This window comes from Clarias gariepinus, chromosome 9, assembly GCF_024256425.1.
Source record: "Clarias gariepinus isolate MV-2021 ecotype Netherlands chromosome 9, CGAR_prim_01v2, whole genome shotgun sequence".
NCBI lineage: Eukaryota > Metazoa > Chordata > Actinopteri > Siluriformes > Clariidae > Clarias > Clarias gariepinus.
Window position 1 is genome coordinate 36707501 of NC_071108.1, and position 20678 is coordinate 36728178.

A 20678-nucleotide genomic window follows, 5' to 3' on the forward strand; every position below is an offset into this window, starting at 1 on the left:
ACACATTAGCATAGCTAGCTTTACATTTTACGTTATACTTTAGTCAAACACATTAATGTACAGTTACATTTAAAGCTACAATTTAACATGATTACATGTTTCTTTTTCTGCTTCAAGTTAAAAGTAAAAGTATGTTTATGTTTTAGTGTAACAATATGTCTGTGAAGATTCCTAATCATCCAGGTGAGGTTATCTGGTTAAGTCACGTCAACTTGGGCAGTGGCAAGCGTGCTAAATTTACTTTTTAACCTGAAGTTCACATGACTATTGTTACATTTTAACATGCACAGTCTGTAAATTTGAGCTTAACACGTAAGCGTAGCTAAATTAACATGTTAGCATTTCAAGTTTTTACATTTTTTACATACATTTTTACATTACATTAATTTATGCATGTTTTTAATATTTGTTCACGTTTGTCCTCAGCCTGTTGTCACCAGTAAATCAGGCGTCGTTAACAACGTGGTTCTGATACGCAAGAAGGACTTTGAGGTTTTCGACGCCCTGAAAAACGACTCTGAGATATGTGCTGACATGTCGGGTGGGCTGTCTTACATTTTTAATAAACACTTTAGAATATATTTCATCGCTTTGTTTTCAGTCTGTTAGACTTGAAGGACTGTGTTTGTTGTTGATCAGACTTCTCCAGCTCTCCGCCCGGACCGTACCATCAGGACCCGTACTCGATTAAAGCAGAGGAGCGGCTCCGCACCCCCCCCATCCTGCCCCCTCACCTGCTGCAGGTTTTGCTCAATAAAGACACCGGTGTCTCGGTGAGTCCCAGAACCCATCATACGAACACACCGTGTTTAATCTGAGACGAACCTCTGGTCATGAATTAGCAGTTTTAGTATGTTATAACATTGTGTGTGTGTGTGTGTGTGTGCGTGTTTAATGAACAGTGTGATCCCGCTCTGCTTCCTGAACCCAACCACGTGATGCTCAATCACCTGTACGCTCTCTCCATCAAGGTATGCTAATAGCAAACTACAGTCTGTGTGTTTTCCACAACGCAACGCTAGCTAGCTAGCTGGCTAATAAGATGTGTCTTCACTTATTCTACCATTCATTGTGGTTTGAGCGATTGGCACATTACCACAATTTAACACAGATTAATATTTTAATTAGTTGATTTTTTTTATTGTTACTTTCTATATTTTAAGTACCTGAGAGTTTCAGGCTATACAGCATGCCTTTAGACGTAAGACACTGATATACTGCTAATTAGCGGGGCTTTTTTGTTTTCATTTCAGTAGATTAGTAGATTAGTGAGTAGATTACTGTACTTTGATTGTTACTTTAGGTACTATGTTTAACCCTTCAAATACCCTTAAACATTAAAATGCTGATTAATGTGCTAACTAACTTTTTTATTTTATTTTGCTGTACTTTAATTTCAATATACGTCTATATGTGTTAGCATGTTCTACTTAGACGTGCAGACTAGCGTGCAGAAATGTTCACTTTCCCACCCACATACTCACACTCCTGGTCACACTTGGCAGCGTCGCTGTCATGTCGTCAGTTAATCACCGGTTATGATTATGAGGTTCTGGCCTGCTGGTCAGGGTTGAAGATAACTGCCTGTCATTGTTTTTGCCCCAGGATGGTGTGATGGTTCTCAGCGCCACTCATCGCTACAAAAAGAAATACGTCACTACTCTGCTCTACAAACCCATATGAGCTCATGTTTTGCACGTGGCTACGTCTTTAACCCGGGCCATCACCGCTATCACACACACGAGGAGGAAACGCAGCCCTGTGATCATGTGGGCGATTTAGATGTTCGCCAAAGTTCAGTCACGAAGCTGCAGTATTCACCAAAATCCATTACTGTATCTGTTATTCACGCTACATTCCAGTGAAAGATTAGCCTGGTTAGCACTGTGTGAGTCTTTAAAGTGAAAATTCAGAAGTGTTCCAGCACTGATTTTTTATTTTTACTGGATCTGTCTGCCTTATAAAATATTTTCATTACATTTGTTAGTATACACTTCAGTCTAAGATTAAAATTTTGTACTAAACAAGTGAAACATCATGTTTAGCCAATGAATAAATTGTTGGACAAAATCACCTAAAACCATAACTGAGTCTGATATTCATTTAAAGGTACTGTAAGATTGTGGGTGTGTCTCAAACCAGACATACATTCACTTTATAGGCCACGTAAACACCATGATTAAAGGGTGTGTCCCAAACCACACACTATCATCAACATAAAAGAAGACAGCCATCAGAGTAGTTGCTTTATTCTTTATTCTTTCTAATGCACTTGGTGTTTAGGTGATGTGAAGGAGGCAGCGTGGTGTTTAGTCTCCGTGTCGAGATCTCTTCTTTCTCTCTTATTTGCACTCATCTTGCGGAAGGTTTTTGTAGTTGCTGTTGTAAGTGTGGTGATACTGAGTGAAGCAGTTCGCAGCGACTCGGTCACACTCGCACACTGCAGCCTGGCATTTATCATTGGAGGCTTTAGAGACACACACACACACACACACACACACACACACACACACACACACACACACACACACACACACAACTGAGTCCAAAAAACCAAACATACCACCAAGAGAAATGTAATGTGTGCATGCAACGAGGTGTATACCTGAACAAGTGATGGTTTTCTCAGAGCAGCTAAAGTTGTACACTTTGACATACGGCAAGTCTGTGAAACCAGGACATTCTGGAAGTTTCCTAGCGTTCGCGTAACACTTATCATGCACCGCACAGCACCTAAAGAAAAAGTGTTGTAACATTTCCATGGAAACCATGAGTATCATGACGTTCATCCCCAGCATTAGCTAGCTAGCTGAGTTCTGTGCTTAAATTATGTCTCCCTCATTAACCTCTTATGACTTGTATATCAATCTCTGATTGGTTCTCGACTGTTTAATGACACCACAGACTGAGTACATACTGTAACGCCTCCCCTTACACTGGCTTTACCCTGCTGACCCGTTATTTTTGTGTTGTGGTACCCAGTTTAACCCACAAGCCCCAGAATCAGGCACGTGAGAGGAGGTGTAAACAGGCAGAAGGTAGCTGCTGCTAGCAATGAATAAAATGCTGGGTGTTATATTGGTTGTCATGGTAACAGGGGAGATACAGTGGAGTACTGATCATGGATACATACTGATCGATTGGGTCTTTAGGAGAGCCAGATCCAGAAAACCCACAGTAACAGCCGTAGTTGTTGTAAATGAACGGATTCACTTTGGGCTGCGTGCAGGTGATCATTTCGCCGAACTGCCACAGAGCGCGTGGCATGGTCTCACCACACGCCACACACACTGCAGGGAGGAAAATATCACACAACATCACATTGTCACATCAACATCTACCCACCAACATCACATTCATGTAACATTAAACCACACATCATTTAACAATGTGATGTATAATCACACAACATCATATCAATGTATCATCAGTGTAACAATGAAACATCACACTATAACATCACATAATATACTGTACCTCCCTGTGTCTCTCCATTTTCTGTAACCTTTTCCTGTAGGGTCCGAAGCATATCTCATGGAACTTAAGGCACAAGGTGGAGTACACCCTGGATGGGGTGCAGGTCCATCAGAGCGCACACACACGTATCATACACTATAGTCAATTTGGGAATAAACCTACGACACTGTCTTTGACTTTGGACCTCGGGAGGAAACTGGAGTACCTGCAGGAAATCCACCAAGTACAGCAAGAACATGTGCAAACACATGGAAATGGTACTCGACCACTAAACCACCATCCCAGCATTAGTGACATCACATAATGCAGCATTGCATCAGTTTAAAATCTATAGGGAATTTAATTGTGAGCCAGCGGGGATGTTGAAGGGAAGGGGAGACATAGTGCATGCTGGTAATCTGGGTTATAAAACTGACAACAAAATTTAACACCGGTTAAAATTCATGAAAAAGCTTATATGTAGTCCAGATAGAAGAGAATTAGAGAAGAGAAGAGAATGAGACTAATGCATGTAGGAGAATGGTGGGGTTTTGTGGGGTAAAGGAAGGGAGAAAGGCTTGGTGTTGCTGTAAACAGGAGATTTAAAAGATAGTAGATGAACCCCAAGATCTTAACCTGAGGACAGGGAGAAAGTGAGAAACAATCGATAGAGAGGGAAAACCGTCAGCCTTGGAAAGAGTAGTTTTTAGAAGATATAAGGAGAACATCTGTCCTGTTGGTGTTGGAGGACAATCTATACTTTATTTTATTATGAACATTTTGCGAGTTAGAGGGGTGGAAGTGCAGAGTCAGGTTTTGTGAACACTATCACATCACATCTGGTATAAAGTCACATTTTCAGTTCTTCATATTTTCAGATTCCTGGTTCAACCGACTACATTTTGATATCGTGTTTAATACTGTATCATGTCCGGTTCCTAGGATATGGCCAGTGAGAATTTGTTTATGAGGAGCTCATGAAAAATCCTATTTTTATATATTATTCAAAATGAGGACTTCATGACACAATAGGAAAGAGGAAATCCTCTGTGACGCCGTGACACCTGAGTTTCCCTGCTACACCAAAAAAAAACTTCATCAGCAGTGCAGTTTGAAGGGAATGCTCGTTTTTCTACTGGAGTAAATGGCTTGCATTAAAGGGCTTTAAAACAATGTTTAGGATTGAAACGTTCTTAATTTTTTTAAGGATTAGAAATACAGAGTTATATGAGGTGAAACAGGAGAGAGCCAAATGGCAAATCACATTTATTTATTTTTATTCTTATTAGTTACACTTAATTAGTTCAGGTTTACTTCTCTGCTCCATGCTGTAATGAGGATGTAATAAAGAGAAACGGTTGACTTCACAGACTCACCTGAGGTCAGCAGTAGAATCCAGGACAGATGCATGGTTCAGAGAGAGTGAGAGAACCTCTGCTACTGGAAAACTTTAAAAATAGTGAGGGATGTGGAGGAGGAGTGAGAAAAGTCCAGATGTAACTGAAAATGCTGATACAGAAAATAAAAATAAAATAAAAAACCCTGCCCCAAGGACTGAGCAATAAAAAAAACATGCCATTTTTAATGTCACCTGGTTAACCACAGTATTATAAAGTGGTAAGAAAAAATATGTGAACCTGTTGAAGTTTTTTGGTTTTCTGCATTAATTTGTCATGAAATGTGATCGGATCTTCATCTACTGTAAGTCAAGAGTATTAACTAATATAATGTGCCTAAAATAATAACACAACAAAAGATCTTTCATGTCTTTATTGAGAGCAACTATAAAAACCTTATAGTACTAGTGGAAAAAGTATAAGTTAATGACTGAAGCTAATTAAAGGCAGGTGTTAGCGTACCTGGAGTCTTGTTAAGAAAATGAGTTTGGAGGTGGACTAGAGCTACTTTGATTGATAATATCCATTCGGACATTCTGAAGTTTCCTCCACACAAAAAGGATATGCTTATGTGATCCATGCCTTACCAAAAAGTGCTTTTAGAGGATCTATGATCAAGAATTGTTCATTTACATACAGGTGGAAAGGGTTAGGCAGCACGGTGTCTTAGTGTCACCTCCAGGGTCCCGGTTTGATTCCCGGCCAGGGTCGATACCCGACTCTGTGTGCGTGGAGTTTGCATGTTCTCCCTGTGCCTGGTGGGTTTCCTCCATGTACTACAGTTTTCTCCAACAGTCCAAAGACATGAAGATTAGGCTAATTAGCGTTTCCAAAATGCCTGTAATGTTTGAATGCCAGCTTGCAGTCATAGAGGGGATGATGAATTCCCAAGCGTATCAAACAAATTGTGAAAATGTCTTATACATCAGCTGAAACTCTGCAGTCACACACATAAGAGTCCAAAGAATATGACAAAGCTAAAGCTGTTTAGATTTGACAATTTGACTTCATCTTCTGAAGTTCATGTGCATGTCACCAAATGTGAAACATGTATCACAGCAGGAAGCTAACTGCTTATTGTTGGTTTCCTTAGGAGGGCGTGATGGTTCTCAGTGCCACTCACCGTTACATGGGTTATTATTTTACGCACAATATATTTGTCAATACCATTGACTTAGATGAAGGTCACATCACATATAATGACAAATTAATGCAGAAGAACAGGAAATTCCAAAAGGTTCATATACTTTTTTGTTGCTACAGGAAGAAATATATCACTACGCTGTTGTACAAACCCATATGAGCTTCACCAAAGATATTCATACACAAGGACGAGACACAGCCCTGTGATCATTTGGCCAGTTTAGACGTTCACCAAAGTTTAGACATGAAGCAGCTGTTTGTTCCTTTACACTATTTGTTATCCACGTTACATCCCAGTAAAAGATAAGCCTCGATTGTGTGAGTCTTTATAGTAAAGATTCAGAGACGTTCCAAGCACTTTTTTTTTTTTACTGATTTTGAGAGTTTTTTTTTTTTTACTAAACAAGTGATACTTCATGTTTTCAAAAAAATTGTGGGTGTTCCTTAAACCAGATATACAGTACCGTATATTCACTAGATATCAACACCATGATAAAAGGGCTTGTCCCAAACCACACAGTCACACACTATCATCAACACAAAAGAAGACAGCCATCAAAAAGGTTGTTTTATTCTTTAGTTCATGTAAATGGAGTCTGTGCCATGTGTAGCTGACGGAGACGGAGTGTTTGGTAGGATTATGGTGTTTACTGATGGATTACGGTGGTGTTTAGTTGATTAAGTGGAGTCGATGTGGTGTTTAGTTGAGGATGAGTGAGTCAGTGTAGTGGGTATTTGGTGATTTAGACAGAGAGTGAAGTGTTTAGTTGAAGTGGACAGAGTGAGTATGGTGTTTACATGGTGGAGACAGAGTCAGTGTGGTGTTTAGTTGATGGAGACGCAGTCGGTGTGGTGTTTAGTCTCCAGGCCAGACATCTCTTATTTCTCGCACTCTTCTTTTGGAAGGTGTTTGTAGTTGTGGTTGTAAGTGTGTCGATACAGAGCGAAGCAGTTCGCAGCGACTCGGTCACACTCGCACACCGTAGCCTGGCATTTATCATTGGAGGCTTTAGACGCACACACACACACACACACACACACACACACAAATGAGTCCAAACACTGAAAACAGGACCAAGAGAAATGTAAACTGTGTGTGTTTATGAGAGATGTTTCACCTGAACAAGAGATATTTTTAACAGAGTAGCTGAAGTTGTACACTTTGAAGTATGGCAGGTTGAGGAAACCAAAACATTCTGGAAGTTTCCTAGCATTCTCATAGCACTTATCATGCACCACACAGCACCTAAAGAAAAACAACACAACTCACGTAGCAAGTTAGCTACCTGCTATACTAGCTCGGATTTATTAACTAAGTGTTGTAATATAACGTTACCATGGCAACCAACATTGTCATGTTCATCTCCTGCATTAGCTAGCTAGCTAAGTTCCGTACTTAATCTATTTTTTTCCTCATTAATCTCTAACGACCCTTACACTGGTTTCAATGCTATAAAAAGTGAAAGAGAAAATGTCTGCTAACCCGTTATTTTTGTGTTGTGGTAACCAGTTTGACCCACAAGTCTCAGCACCAGGCATGTGAGAGGAGGTGTAAACAGGTAATGAATGAAATGCTGGTTGTTATGGTAACAGTGGAGATGTACTGATCATTGATACATACTGATCGATTTGGTCTCGAGGAGAGCCAGATCCAGAAAACCCACAGTAACAGCCGTAGTTGTTGTAAATGAACGGATTCACTTTGGGCTGCGTGCAGGTGATCATTTCACCGAACTGCCACAGAGCGCAAGACACAACCTCACCACACAGCACACACACTGCACGGAGGAAAATATACACACAAATATGTGACATCAATGTGATGTCACAGAAATGCAACATAACACCAGTGTTACATCATAACATCATGTAACCTCCACCCAACATCACACCAATATAATATCACATCAGAATATCATATACTGTACCACATGTGTGAAAGTGAGAGGAGATACCGGGGCTTGTGATAGACCACGGGGAAAGAAACTGGGTGATATGGAATCTGTATCATGGGAGACTGTATCCCAAGTCAAGTGGGATGAGAAGCGTTAAAGCTCCTGTGCTAGCAGCTACTTTGCACAGAAACTGCTTCCAATGGATACACAGCTCTTAACAACATAAATTAACACATTTGACTTTTTATTCTTCTGTAGTTACACCTAATTAGTTAAGGTTAATTCCTCTGTGCCGTGCTGTAATGAGAATGTAATAAAGAGAAACGGTCGACTCACCCGAGGTCAGCAACAGGATCCAGGACAGATGCATGGTGTAGAAAAAGTGAGAGAATTTCTGCTACTGGAAAACTTAAAAAAGAGCGAGGGATGAGGAGGAGGAGTGAGGAAAAGGGGGGAAAAAGTAACCTGGCCCAAGGACTGAACAATAAGAAATACATGCCAGTTTTAATGTCACCTGGTTACTTTCAGGATTATAAATATATTTAATTTTTATTTATATATATTTTAAAAAAATTATATTTATTTTTTCATTCTTTTCTCTAACATTACACACTTAATCACTCTTAGATAAAAAAAATACTCTAAAAAGATTTTTTCAATTGACATTATAGTATTTGGTAGATGTCCTTATCCAGTGCGACGTGTATTTTATGTACGCAGTTAAAGCAGGACACTCAGTGGTGCTGGGGTTTAAACCTGTGACCTCCCGATTAGAAGTCCAAGGGTTTACAGTATATGTGATTATGCTTATTATGTATATTACAGCACTTAGATTCAATCAAAACATGAGAAATATTATGTTATATTTTATTATCCCTCAGTCTACAGACAATAACAGTGTAACTTTAAATGTTTTATTAAATATTTCATGCATTTCACAAAAGACACCAAAAGATTTTAAAGCCCTACTTTTGATATGTAAAGCATTAAATGGTCTCGCGCCGCAGTATCTGAGTGAACTGCTAGTGTCTTACGATCCGCCACGCCTACTCGATCAAAGGATGCAGGCTGCCTGTCAGTACCGCGTATTATGAGAACTACAGCAGGGGGCGGAGCTTTTTCTTACAAATGCTCAAAGTTATGGGATAGTTTTACAATTAATGTTCAGGACTCAGACACAGTCTCAGTGTTTAAGTCTAGACTAAGAACCTATTTATTTTCTCTGGCCTTTTGGAACACATCTGGGTCATGGTGCTGGATCTCCAGAGAAACACTGTGAGGATCAATTGACTGGCTCTTTTCGGAGTTGGTGTCAGCCTTTGTGTATGGTGTAGTGTTTAGATCCTGTCCAGATCCTGTTTTCTGGAATTAAATTGTCAAATCTAAACATGAAACTGTTTGGATTTGACAATTTAAATAAATTTTCCAAAGTTCATGTGCATGTCACCAATTGTGAAAAATGTATCGCAGTAGGAACAAAGACATCAAGGTCAGTTGCACTAAAATGAAACAAATGTAATTTTAATAAGAAGGAAATGCAACCCCGTGATCATGTGGCAGTTATAGACGTTCATCAAAGTTCTGACATGAAGCTGCTAAATTTTCCAAAATCCATTACTGCATTCGTTATTCACGTTACATTCATACAAATGATTAGCATGATTAGCATTGTAAAACATGTGTGAGTGTGTATATAACACACAGTTATATGTCTCAGCAAAACCAGATGAGAAAAACCAGCTTACTAAAGTTGAGCAATGTGTGCAGGACATAAGAGACTGGATGCTAATTAACTTCCTTCTGCTTAATCCGGATAAGACAGAAGTTCTAGTCATAGGACCGCATACAGCTAAGATTCTAGATCACACTGTGATTTTAAATGGCCTTTCTGTTCCATCGAGTGCAACAGTAAAAGACCTCGGTGTGATTATAGATTCCAGCCTTTCATTTGAAGCTCATGTAGATAATATTACCAAGATAGCATTCTTTCACCTACAGGGGGCAGAGGTTTTTATTACAAAGCCCCTAAGTTATGGAATAGTCTTCCAATTAATGTTTAAAACTCAGATCCTATTTATTTAGCCAAGCATTTTTATAAATAGATTACCCTTAGGTAAAGGAGCAGATCTGGGGGACTCATGGACGTAGAGTATTATGGTGAACTGGTATGTTTGGATGCTGTCTTTCTCACTCTCATTGATCACTCAGGTTTGTTAAAGGTGAGGTGATTGGTTGCTTTACATGTCAGTTCCCCCTCATGTTTGTGTTTCCTTCTGGCTCTTCCTTTTAGTTATGATGTCATAGTTAGTCCTGCTGAAGTTCCTGCTTGCGTTTGGTGACCGGAGACGGTTCCACTTTTCCATGAAGACGGTCCTGTCCTCGGCTGTTTCAGACAGCTGTTCTCTGAGGACGTGTGACTGCAGTCACTCGATAGTTCAGGACTGGAGTTTCCTACAGTCTACCTGAGCCTCCAATAACCAACTGGACCCTATATAAACTTAAACACATTTCTTGGTATATTGAACTATTGATCAATCAGTAAGTATATATATGTCACTGTATGGGGCACATAAACACTATGATAAAAGGGCATGTCCCAAACCTAAAGTGATCTAGTGTCACTCACTATCATCGGACAAAAAAAAAAAACGCAGCCATCATCATTCTTTATTCTTTCTGTGCACTTGGTGTTTATTTGATAGAGATTAAAGTCAATGTGGTCTTTAATCTTCAGGTCAGACATTTCTTATTTCTTGCACTCGTCTTTCAGAAGGTTCCTGTAGTTGTTGTTGTAAGTATGTTGATAATCAGCGATGCATTTTGCAGCCCTTCGGTCACACTCACACACTGCAGCCCGGAATTTATCATTGGAGGCTTCAGACACACACACACACACACACACACACACACACACACACACAAATTGGGTGGGAAAAAGAACTCAGTACCAAGAGGAATGTAATATGTGTGTTTCTGAGAGGTGTTTACCTGAACAGATGATGGTTTTATCAGAGCAGCTGAAGTCGTACTTTTTGAAGAATGGCCGCCTCAGGAAACCAGAAAATTTTGGGAGTTTCCTAATTTTCTCGTAGCACTTTTCATGGAATGCACAGCACCTAAATCAAAACAACGCAACTGACTTAGCCACTTAGCTACCTGCTAAACTAGCTCGAATTTATCAGTTCTTTATATATAGCTTATATTCTTTATTATATGCAGTGTCTTTAAAAAGTAATTAGTTACATTACAGCGTTACTTTCTGATATAAGTAACTAGTTCGAGTACTTTTCCATTGCAGAAAATGAAAACTCCTTTGTGAATCCTTATGCATGTTGTTTTAGTCCTTGTTAAGATCTTTACAATTATTCTACCATCATCACTCAGAGAAGTGATCGGTCATTAATTGTCTGAATAACGGATTACATTTTTAAAAAAGTAACTAAATAACTGAGTACTTTAATGATGGACCTAACGCGTTAGATTACTCGTTACATCAAAAAATTAATCCAAGTACTTTGTAACGTGTTACATCCAACAGTAATTATAAGTGTTATAATATAGCATTGTTATGGAAACCACCAATGTAATTATTTTTATCACCAACATTAGCTAGCTAGCTAAGTTCTGTAGTTAAATTATTTCTTCCTTGTTAACCACTAATAATTTGCATCGATGAGAGATTGCATTATCAATCTCTTATTGGTTTTAGGCTGTTGGAGCTGTTTAATGACATCATAAATTGAGCTGTGTAACTTAAATTGCCAAGTAACTGGTTAAGAAAAATGCTGAGAAAATCTCTGCAAGCACATGATTTTTGTTACCAGTTACACCAACGATCCTCACAATCAGAATCAGTCATGTGAGAGGAGGTGTAAACAGGCAGAAAGTAGCTGCTACTAGCAATGAATAAAATGCTGGTTGTTATAGTAACAGGGAAGATGTACTGATCATTGTGACATACTGATCGATTTGGTCTTTAGGAGAGCCAGACGCAGAAAAGCCACAGTAACAGCCGTAGTCATTGTAAATAGATGGATTCACTTTCGGCTGTGTGCAGGTGATCAATTCACTAAACTGCCACTGACGAGGAAGGAAGGTCTCTCCACACGCCACACACACTGCAGGGGGGAAAAATATCACACATCAATTTAATGTCACAAAAATCTAATGTAACACCAATGTTAAATTCTAACATCATGTGACCTCTACCTAACATCATATCAAGGTAATATCACATCAGTGCGACCTTATCACCTCATGTAACATCACATCATCACATACAATTTACCTAAAATCCCACATCAGTTAACAATAAATAAAACTCCATAACAATATAATATCAAATCACATAAAATTACATCAGTGCATCATCAGTGTAACATAACATTATAGAACAATAAAAGTAACATACTGTAACAATGAAACACCAACATAAAATTAATTAAAGCAAAGAAAAAGATTTAAACGCCCCAACGAGGTTGAGCTTTACTTTAAGCTCATAAGGGAGAAACTGCAAAACAATCGATAGAAAGTGAAAAACTGTCAGCCTTGGTAAGGGTCGATTTAGAAGCTATGAGGAGAACATCAGTTTTATTGGTGTTCAGTTTAAAAGAGTTGAAGGAAAACCAAGTGAGGGCAGGAGGGTGGAGGGTGCAACTGCAGTAACCACAGGGAATGAAACTGGGATATGAGGTGAAAGAGGAAAAAGCTATGCCCATGGTGCCAGGTGCCGGACATTGTGTGAGACTGCACTCCAATCAAGTAGGACAAGAAAAGTTAAAGCTTCAGCGCAGCAGCTGTTAATGGCTCCTTTGCACAGAAACTGCTTCCAATGATTATTAATTAACAAACAGCATGTTAGACTTTTTATTCTTCTGTAGTTACACTTAATTAGTTAAGGTTTACTCCTGAGGATGTAATAAAGAGAAACTGTTGACTTCACAGACTCACCCGAGGTCAGCAGCAGAATCCAGGACAGATGCATGGTTCAGAAAGAGTGAGAGAATTTAAGCTAGTGGAAAGCCTTAAAAAGAGTCAGGGATGAGGAGGAGTAAAAAAAGGGCAGATGAAGTAACAGAAAATGCTGATACAGAACAAAAAAACTGGCCAAAAGACTAAGCAATAAGTAAAAACATGGTTCTAATGTCAACTGGCTACCCTCAGGGATCAGAGTCATTGTTAGTGTGTCCTTGATGGTGTTTAAGGCATCCTGCACTTTTCTAAATCCCTCCTGGACATCTTTCTTTGTCAGGACAGGGACGGGGGATGACAGTGACCTCAAGTTGGTGACAAAGATAAAAGGAAAAATAGGTGAGCCCAGGAAAAATAGGTGAGCCCAGGAAGCATTGGATATTGCAAAGCAATGTGGGTTGAAGTTCCTTCTGAATGTAAGCTGCCTTGAGAGCTGAGGTGTCCAGCCTGAGTTGGCTGCCTGGGGACAGAAATCTACTGCATAGTCAGTCAATGGGTGAGTACCCTGCTGGATCCGCAGTAGCTGGAGAACTTCCACATAGGGGTCCAAGGTACACCGGGGAGAGAACATTCCAGTGCTTTGCCAGTCAACAATGACATCATGTAGGCGATTTTACCCTTTCTGAAAGGAATTATGATGACCGCAGCTCAAAAACTACCAAACACTGCAAAATTTTGCAGACACACTTTTCTATGAACACTTATAAGTCTCTCACACTGGTTTCTTAGTGATAGACACACTAACACTAATTTGTCTCTTACACGCTTGTTTTTCACTGGCACACACACACTTCTACTTGTCTTTGGTCCCATACCAGAGAGTAACGCTCTATACCTGATGCTACTTAAATGACTGCATGCTGAGTAGAGATTTAAAGACGTTTATATAGACATAAAAACACATCTGTTTTTATGTCTATATGAAGGTGTATATAAAGCCCATGTGTTACACATCTTCTGTGATTCTCTAAAGTGTCAACTGACTGTAACAATTTAAATTCACCTTTCGTAGTTCATGTGTAAGTCACCAAATGTGAAACATGCATTTACACTAGAATCAAACCATCAAGGCCAGTTCCACTGAAATGAAACAAATGTAATTTCAATATGATGTTATCACTCTACGATGGAAAGGGTTGGAGCTAACTGCCTGTCATTGGTTTGGTCAGGATGGTGTGATGACTCTCAGCACCAATGATCACCAGAAGAAGAAATATTTCAATCTGCTACAATGATGGACAACTTAAAAAAAGCTTTCATGTACCAGTGTGTGCATACTTCCTCAGATTAGCTCACAGATAAACAACTCTTTATATTATAAAAATAACAAACTTCTGTTCTCTGCGTCAGACGAACAGTAACCAGCTGTGTCTCTGTACTAAGGATGTACAAGGATGAACCTTGGATTGCGAGTAACTTTGTTTGCAAGTGTTTTGCAAGACAAGCAAAATTTTCGTGCGCATGTGTACTGTTTATCATAAGATAATGACCACAGGTGTGTGCAGGCATAAAGCGTTTTTTTTTTTATATTATTTTGAGTCCAAGTGTAGCGACTGTTCTTTAGTAACTGTACTGCAACAATACAGCAAAATATAAAAAAGGTTATAAAGGCTGTAGCACGGCAGGAGATGATTCTGTTTAATTAGTGTTATTAGAGAGGTTCCTTGTTAAAAAGAAGATTCCAGTAACCAGATACTCTGTGTGTGTGTGTGTGTGTGTGTGTGTGTGTGTGTGTCTGTGTGTTTGTGTGTATGTGCAGGCACACGCACCTGCATGTGTGTGTGAAAGTCGTCCTATACAGTAGTCCCCCTGCTCCTGCTTTTTCTATCATCTAACACCAGTCATGATTATTTTCAAAAGTAAACTCAGGTAAATTTGTCATATTTTTACTCTATATTTTGTGTTAATTCTTTTTATATTAATATTACAATAATTATATATTTATATCATATAACTAGGTAAATTATTCTTATCCTAGCTAAATTTTATTTTCTATTGTAGTTATTTTTTATTTATATTTATTTCCTATTAATAATCTTTTATTTTTAAGGTCATGGGCGGCTGTATTAGCATTTCACTGCATATCATACTGTGTATAACTGTGTATTTGACAAATTAAATGTGAATTTAATTGATATAATAACATTTTATATTCTATTTTATATAATATAAGAGTTTCTATTATTTCTTATGAGAACATTCGCTTTGATATGTGAGTAATTTGATATACAAGCACGCTTCCGGAATGAATTATGCTTGCAATCCAACGTTTAACTGTACATATAAACTTATCTGTTCCAGTGTGGGACTCACTCTGATTCTCACACTAGAATGAGGGTCCTCCGTGCAGAGACAAAACATAAATAACCTTGTATTTATTCAGTATATATATATATATATATATATATATATATATATATATATATGTATATATATATATATATATATGTATATATATATATATATATATTTATAAATATATGTATATATATATATATATATATATATATATATATATATATGTATATATATATATATATATATATATATATATATATATATATATTCTAATTGGAAGGCTAGTGGCTGAGACTGTTCCAAGTTTTGTTGGCGATGCAGATAGCAGTGAAGGTTGTGGAAGCAGTCACCTAGATTCACTCCTGTCACTGCAGGCAGGTGCCAGAGCTTACTAAATCCCTGGGAAAAAAAGGTGTTTCCCTTTGATCCACAGCAACAGGAAGCGTCTGGTTAAAGTATTGCTGCATATCGTTCAAGAGGAATTCTAGCCCATTCTTTCTGGAAGAACTGCTTTAGCCTTATAACAGAATATAAGTCCTTTAGCCAAGTTTAGTTTTTTTCTATATCAGCATTTTCTGTTACTTCATCTGCCCTTTTCTCACTCCTCCTCTTCATCCCTGACTCTTTTTAAGGCTTTCCAGTAGCAGAGGTTCTCTCACTCTCTCTGAACCATGCATCTGTCCTGGATTCTGCTGCTGACCTCAGGTGAGTCTGTGAAGCCAACCGTTTCTCTTTATTACATCCTCATTACAGCATGGGACTGAGGAGTAAACCTGTAATTGAAAAGCTGACAGGGTTCAAGGTCAGGTTTCTTGATTAGCGGTTTAATAACTGCTAATTTAAAGGATTTGGGAACAGATCCACCGCTGAGTGAACAGTTAATTATTATAAATTATTACTATAACACACTTTAAGACAAGACAGTGATCTGAGAGAGCTTTAGGAATTGTGTGGAATTGTGATTATATTTCTTATCTGTAATCCGAAGGATAATATTAAAGTGTGACCTGCTTTATGAGTGGGTCCTACTATACACTGATTTAGTTCTAATGAGTCCAGTATGGACATAAATGCTCTACGCAGAGGGTATTTTGATTTTTAAAATTAATATTAGAGTCTCCAGCAATTAAACCTTTGTCTACAGAAACGACTAGGTTTGAGAGGAAATCTTTAAATTCACAAGATTACTCTTGCTGTACTCTGAAATTCAGAATACGGCCCTGGAGGTCTGTAAATGATGATTATCAGGATCGACTGAGCTGACTTTGTGTTTGTAGCTACACTTTTGTAGCTTCAAATGCATTAAATTTAACTCTGTGTTTTTGTACGATGGACAGATTATCATTGTGAATAACTGCGACGCCTCCTCCTCTACCAGTTAACCGAGGCTGGTGTATGTAGCTGTATCCAGGAGGACTAGCTTCATTTAGAGCTACATACTCGTCCTGTTTAATTCAGGTTTCTGTTAAACAGAGTATATCAAACTCCTGATCCGTGATAATTTCATTAACTATAACTGCTTTAGATACGAGAGATCTTATATTTAACAGTCCTAACATCATTTCCATCGCTATCTCTTTGCCACACCAACCTGTACAGATCCACCTCTCCCTCATCATTGTCCAACTTAGCATACAAGTCCTCATATGCTCTTTGTTTGGCCTTTGCCACCGCTACCTTCACCTTATGCTGCATCTCCCTGTACTCCTGTCTACTCTCTTCAGTCTTCTCATTGTCCTACTTGTTCTTAGCTAGCCTCTTTCCCTGAATCCCCTTTTGGACTTCCTCATTCCACCACCAAGCTTCCTTGTCCACTTTTCCCTTTCCTGATGATACACCAAGTACCCTCCTACCTGTCTCCCTGATCACCTTGGTGGTAGTTGTCCAGTCAATATCTGATCTCCCTTAGATTACAACGTTGACACAAGATGTAGTCCACTTGAGTGCTTCTGCCTCCAATATTATTTCACCCTATGTTTTTTCAATTTTTTGGAAGAAAGCATTTACTACTGCCATTTCCATCCTCTGCCATTGCCAAACCTGCCATCACATTCTCATCACCTCTTTTCTTCTCCCCAACATGTCCATTAAAATCTGCACCTATCACCACTCTCTCACCTCTAGGGATGCTCTGCATCTAACTCACTTCAGAACTTCTCTTCTAACTCATCCTCCCAGTAGGTAATAACCACTAACAACACTAAACATCACACCATCAATTTCCACCTTCAGACTCATCACCCTATATGATACTCTTTTCACCTCCAGAGCATACCTTACAAACTCCTTTTTCAGGATAACTCCTACTCCATTTCTTTTCCTACCCACACCATGATAAAACAACTTGAACCCTGCTCCCAAGCTTCTAGCCTAGCTACCTTTCCAGCTGGTCTCCTGGACACACCTTCCTTCTCTGCATCATGCCAACCAACTCACTTTCCTTCCCTGTCATGGTCCCAACATTCAAAGTCCCCACTGTCACTCCTAAACTCTTGCCTTTCCTCTTCTCTCTCTGTCTATAAACACACCTCCCTTTTCTCCTTCTTTGACCAACAGTAGCCCAAAATTTCAGCAGCACAATGTAGGTCAACAGCACCGTTGGTGGATTGTTAACCCTGCCACGACCAATCCGGTATGGAAGTCCTGTTAACAGTGGCGGCTGGTGATATATTTTTTTTTTGAGGGGGCACAAACAAAATTAAAATTAAACTTTTAATATTCGCCTGTAAATAGCCATAAGAAGTTCTGGAGAAGCACCGAGTGTAAGCTCAGCCGTGATCACTAGACTGCCGCTTAATTAGAAGATCTGGTCCAAGCTCTTTAACTGTTCTTCTTTCTTCGTCTGATCGCCTTGCGAAGGGGGATTTTAGCATGAAGAAATTACAAAATTTCCTCTCATATTTAGCTGCTTTCTTGTCAATCACTATTCAATACATTAACTTTAAGATTTTAACATTAAGATTTGTTAAGAATGGTCCAATCACATGAGCCCAAATATTTAAAAACAATATTGATTCGCACAGTGCTCCGCCCCAAGGATGATTTAAAAAAAATCCAATTAGAGCTCAGCCTCAAATCACATGCTTTTCAAAATTTTAACCCCCTGCATTCATCCAGACTTGGGACTGGCACAAGAAGACACTGGATTGTGCTCCCCTGTGGTTGCATCTATGAGTAAACAAACCAAATAATAAAATAATCCCAGCTGATTAGAAATTACTTATAGGTTGTTAATTTCTCCTCCAATTTTGAGTTTGCTGGTATGAGTTTTTCCTTGTAGAGGTGAGGTGTGATAACCGTGGACTAATAAACCCTGTGATTAATTGGCACCCCACCAAAGTGTACTAGAGAAAAGGGAGGGAAGGAGGGAGCTATATAATGTGATGTTACTTTTATGTTATATTGTTAGGGATGTGACATGTGATGTTTCATTATGTTACCTTTGTTGTTCCATAACAATATGGTTATGTTACACTGATGATACATTAATGTGATGTTATGTGATGTTACGTTACATTGTTATAATGTTACATTTATTGTTAAATTATGTGATATACAGTATGACTTGATGCTACATTAATGTAATGTCAGACTGAAGTTAAATGATGTAACATTGGTGTACATTTTTGTGGTATTTCATTTATGTCATGTGATATATTTACTTCTTTGCAGTGTGTATGGTGTGTGGTGAGATTGTGCCTCGCATTTTGTGGCAGGTCAGCGAAATGATTGTTTGCACACAGCCAAATGTGAATCCGTTCATTTACAGCAATTACGGCTGTTACTGTGGATTTTCTGGATCTGGCTCTCCTAAAGATCCAACTGATCAGTATGTATCAATGATCAGTACATCTCCACTGTTACCATAACAACCAATATAACAACCAGCATTTCATACATTGCTAGCAGCAGGGAGAAACTGGTAACCAAAACGCAAAAATAACAAGTCTCAACGTTTTTATAGTTTTAAAACCAGTTTAAAGGGGAGGGTTGTACAGCTATGATGTAATTAAAAAGGTCCAACAGTCTATAAACAGTCAGAGATTAAAATGAAAATTAGTAGAGGTTAATGAGGAAGAAAAAAATGTAAGCGCAGAACTCAGCTAGCTAGCTAATGCTGGAGATGAACATAATGACAATGGCCGTAAGCTGTGTTGTTTTTGTTTAGATGCTGTGCAATGTATAATATGTGCTACGAGAATGCTAGGCAACTTCTAGCATGTTCTGCTTACAAGAAACAGTTGAATATCAAAACATACTTCTTTAGCTGCTCTGCTAAAATCATCACCTGTTCAGGTAAACACCTCTCACAAACACATACAATGCATTTCTCTTGGTACTGTGTTCAGCTTTTAGACCCAATTGTGTGTGTGTGTGTGTGTGTGTGCTTCAATGATAAATGCCAGTCTGCAGTGTGTAAGTGTGACCGAGGTGTTGCAAACTGCTTCGCTCAGTATCAACACACTTTCAGCTACGAGTACTATTACCTTCCAAAAGAAATGTGCAAGAAATAAGAGATGCCTGACCTGGAGACTAAACACCACATTGACTCAATCTCCATCAACTAAACACCTTGCTCACTCTGTCTCAACCAAGTAAACACCAAACTCCATCAACTAAACACATGCACTTCATTTTCTTTAAATAAACAACATACTGACAACATTACCTCCAACCCCACCCAGACTTCTCCATCATCTAAACACCACACACACTCCATTTACATCACCCAATCAAAAAAGGAAAAGAATAAAGAATAAAGCAACTACTCCGATGACTGTGTAATTTTATGTTGATGGTAGTGAGTGAGAGGCTGCATCGTGGCTTGGTGGCTATCACTGTCCTTTTAAACCTCCAGGTTCGATTCCCGCCTCTGTGCGTATGGAGTTCAAGTAAGCAAGGTACTCCTGTTTCCTTCCACAGTCCAAAAACATGCAGGTTAGGTTAACTGGCGTTCCCAAATTACCGCCATTTGAATGTTCATGTGAATGTTGACCAGAGGTCCTACCATGGTCATAAAATGGGAATAAATACAATGTTACCTGCCACTGGCCTCCACAGTCCCTAGATGGACTACAGAGTTCCTAGATAGATGGATAGATAGTGAATGACAGTGTGCTGTTTGTGACACAGTGGATGCGTCCTCTTTAAATACTTAAAATAAACAACATATGCTTAGCATGAAGTATCACTATTTTAGGACTAAATTGATATCTTTGACTGAATTGTATACTATGAAAGCTGCATTTACTCCTTGTGTGTAAATAGATGATCCAGCATGTAATCTCATGGAAAACATGACCTTGGTAAAGGTTATCTTTGGATTGTGGGAGGAAACTAGAGTACTTAGAGGAAACCCATCACAGCATAGGGAACACAAGCAAACTCGACCCTGACCGGGAATTGACCCCAGACCCTGGAGGTGCAAGGCAACAATGCTAACCGCTACATCACAATGCCGCCTATATAATTTACAGTGCCTTGCAAAAGTATTCCTACCACTTGAACGTTTTCCCAT

The 20678-nt window shown here is 38.9% G+C and overlaps 5 protein-coding genes across 5 annotated transcripts in view; 2 read left to right on the plus strand and 3 right to left on the minus strand.

Annotated features, from left to right (window-relative positions):
* prkab1b (protein kinase, AMP-activated, beta 1 non-catalytic subunit, b) overlaps positions 1-2080 on the plus strand; it is a 5485-nt gene extending 3405 nt beyond the window's left edge. Inside the window, exons 5-8 of the mRNA XM_053503160.1 lie at positions 427-541; positions 640-773; positions 903-971; positions 1606-2080. Coding sequence (XP_053359135.1) covers positions 427-541; positions 640-773; positions 903-971; positions 1606-1683 — 396 coding nt within the window. The 3' untranslated portion in view covers positions 1684-2080. The remainder of the gene's footprint in view (positions 1-426; positions 542-639; positions 774-902; positions 972-1605) is intronic.
* A 159-nt stretch (positions 2081-2239) lies between these two features.
* On the minus strand, positions 2240-4931 carry LOC128530582 (phospholipase A2-like). The gene is made up of 4 exons (XM_053504614.1): positions 4833-4931; positions 3134-3290; positions 2606-2733; positions 2240-2467 (listed from the first exon to the last, which is right to left on the minus strand). The coding sequence occupies exons 1-4, from the start codon at positions 4864-4866 to the stop codon at positions 2343-2345; spliced, it is 444 nt and encodes a 147-aa protein (XP_053360589.1). The 5' UTR covers positions 4867-4931; the 3' UTR covers positions 2240-2342.
* A 1620-nt stretch (positions 4932-6551) lies between these two features.
* On the minus strand, positions 6552-8261 carry LOC128530630 (phospholipase A2-like). The gene is made up of 4 exons (XM_053504676.1): positions 8228-8261; positions 7618-7774; positions 7115-7242; positions 6552-7003 (listed from the first exon to the last, which is right to left on the minus strand). Exons 1-4 carry the CDS (start codon positions 8259-8261, stop codon positions 6876-6878), a joined length of 447 nt encoding a protein of 148 aa, XP_053360651.1. The 3' UTR covers positions 6552-6875.
* Positions 8262-10637: 2376 nt separating this feature from the next.
* LOC128530631 (phospholipase A2-like) lies at positions 10638-12875 on the minus strand. Its single transcript, XM_053504678.1, has 4 exons — positions 12842-12875; positions 11853-12009; positions 10880-11007; positions 10638-10765 (listed from the first exon to the last, which is right to left on the minus strand). Exons 1-4 carry the CDS (start codon positions 12873-12875, stop codon positions 10638-10640), a joined length of 447 nt encoding a protein of 148 aa, XP_053360653.1.
* A 2906-nt stretch (positions 12876-15781) lies between these two features.
* Positions 15782-19858, plus strand: LOC128529660 (acidic phospholipase A2 CM-II-like). The gene is made up of 4 exons (XM_053503125.1): positions 15782-15865; positions 18833-18989; positions 19329-19460; positions 19551-19858. The coding sequence occupies exons 1-4, from the start codon at positions 15832-15834 to the stop codon at positions 19672-19674; spliced, it is 447 nt and encodes a 148-aa protein (XP_053359100.1). The 5' UTR covers positions 15782-15831; the 3' UTR covers positions 19675-19858.
* Positions 19859-20678: the final 820 nt, after the last annotated feature.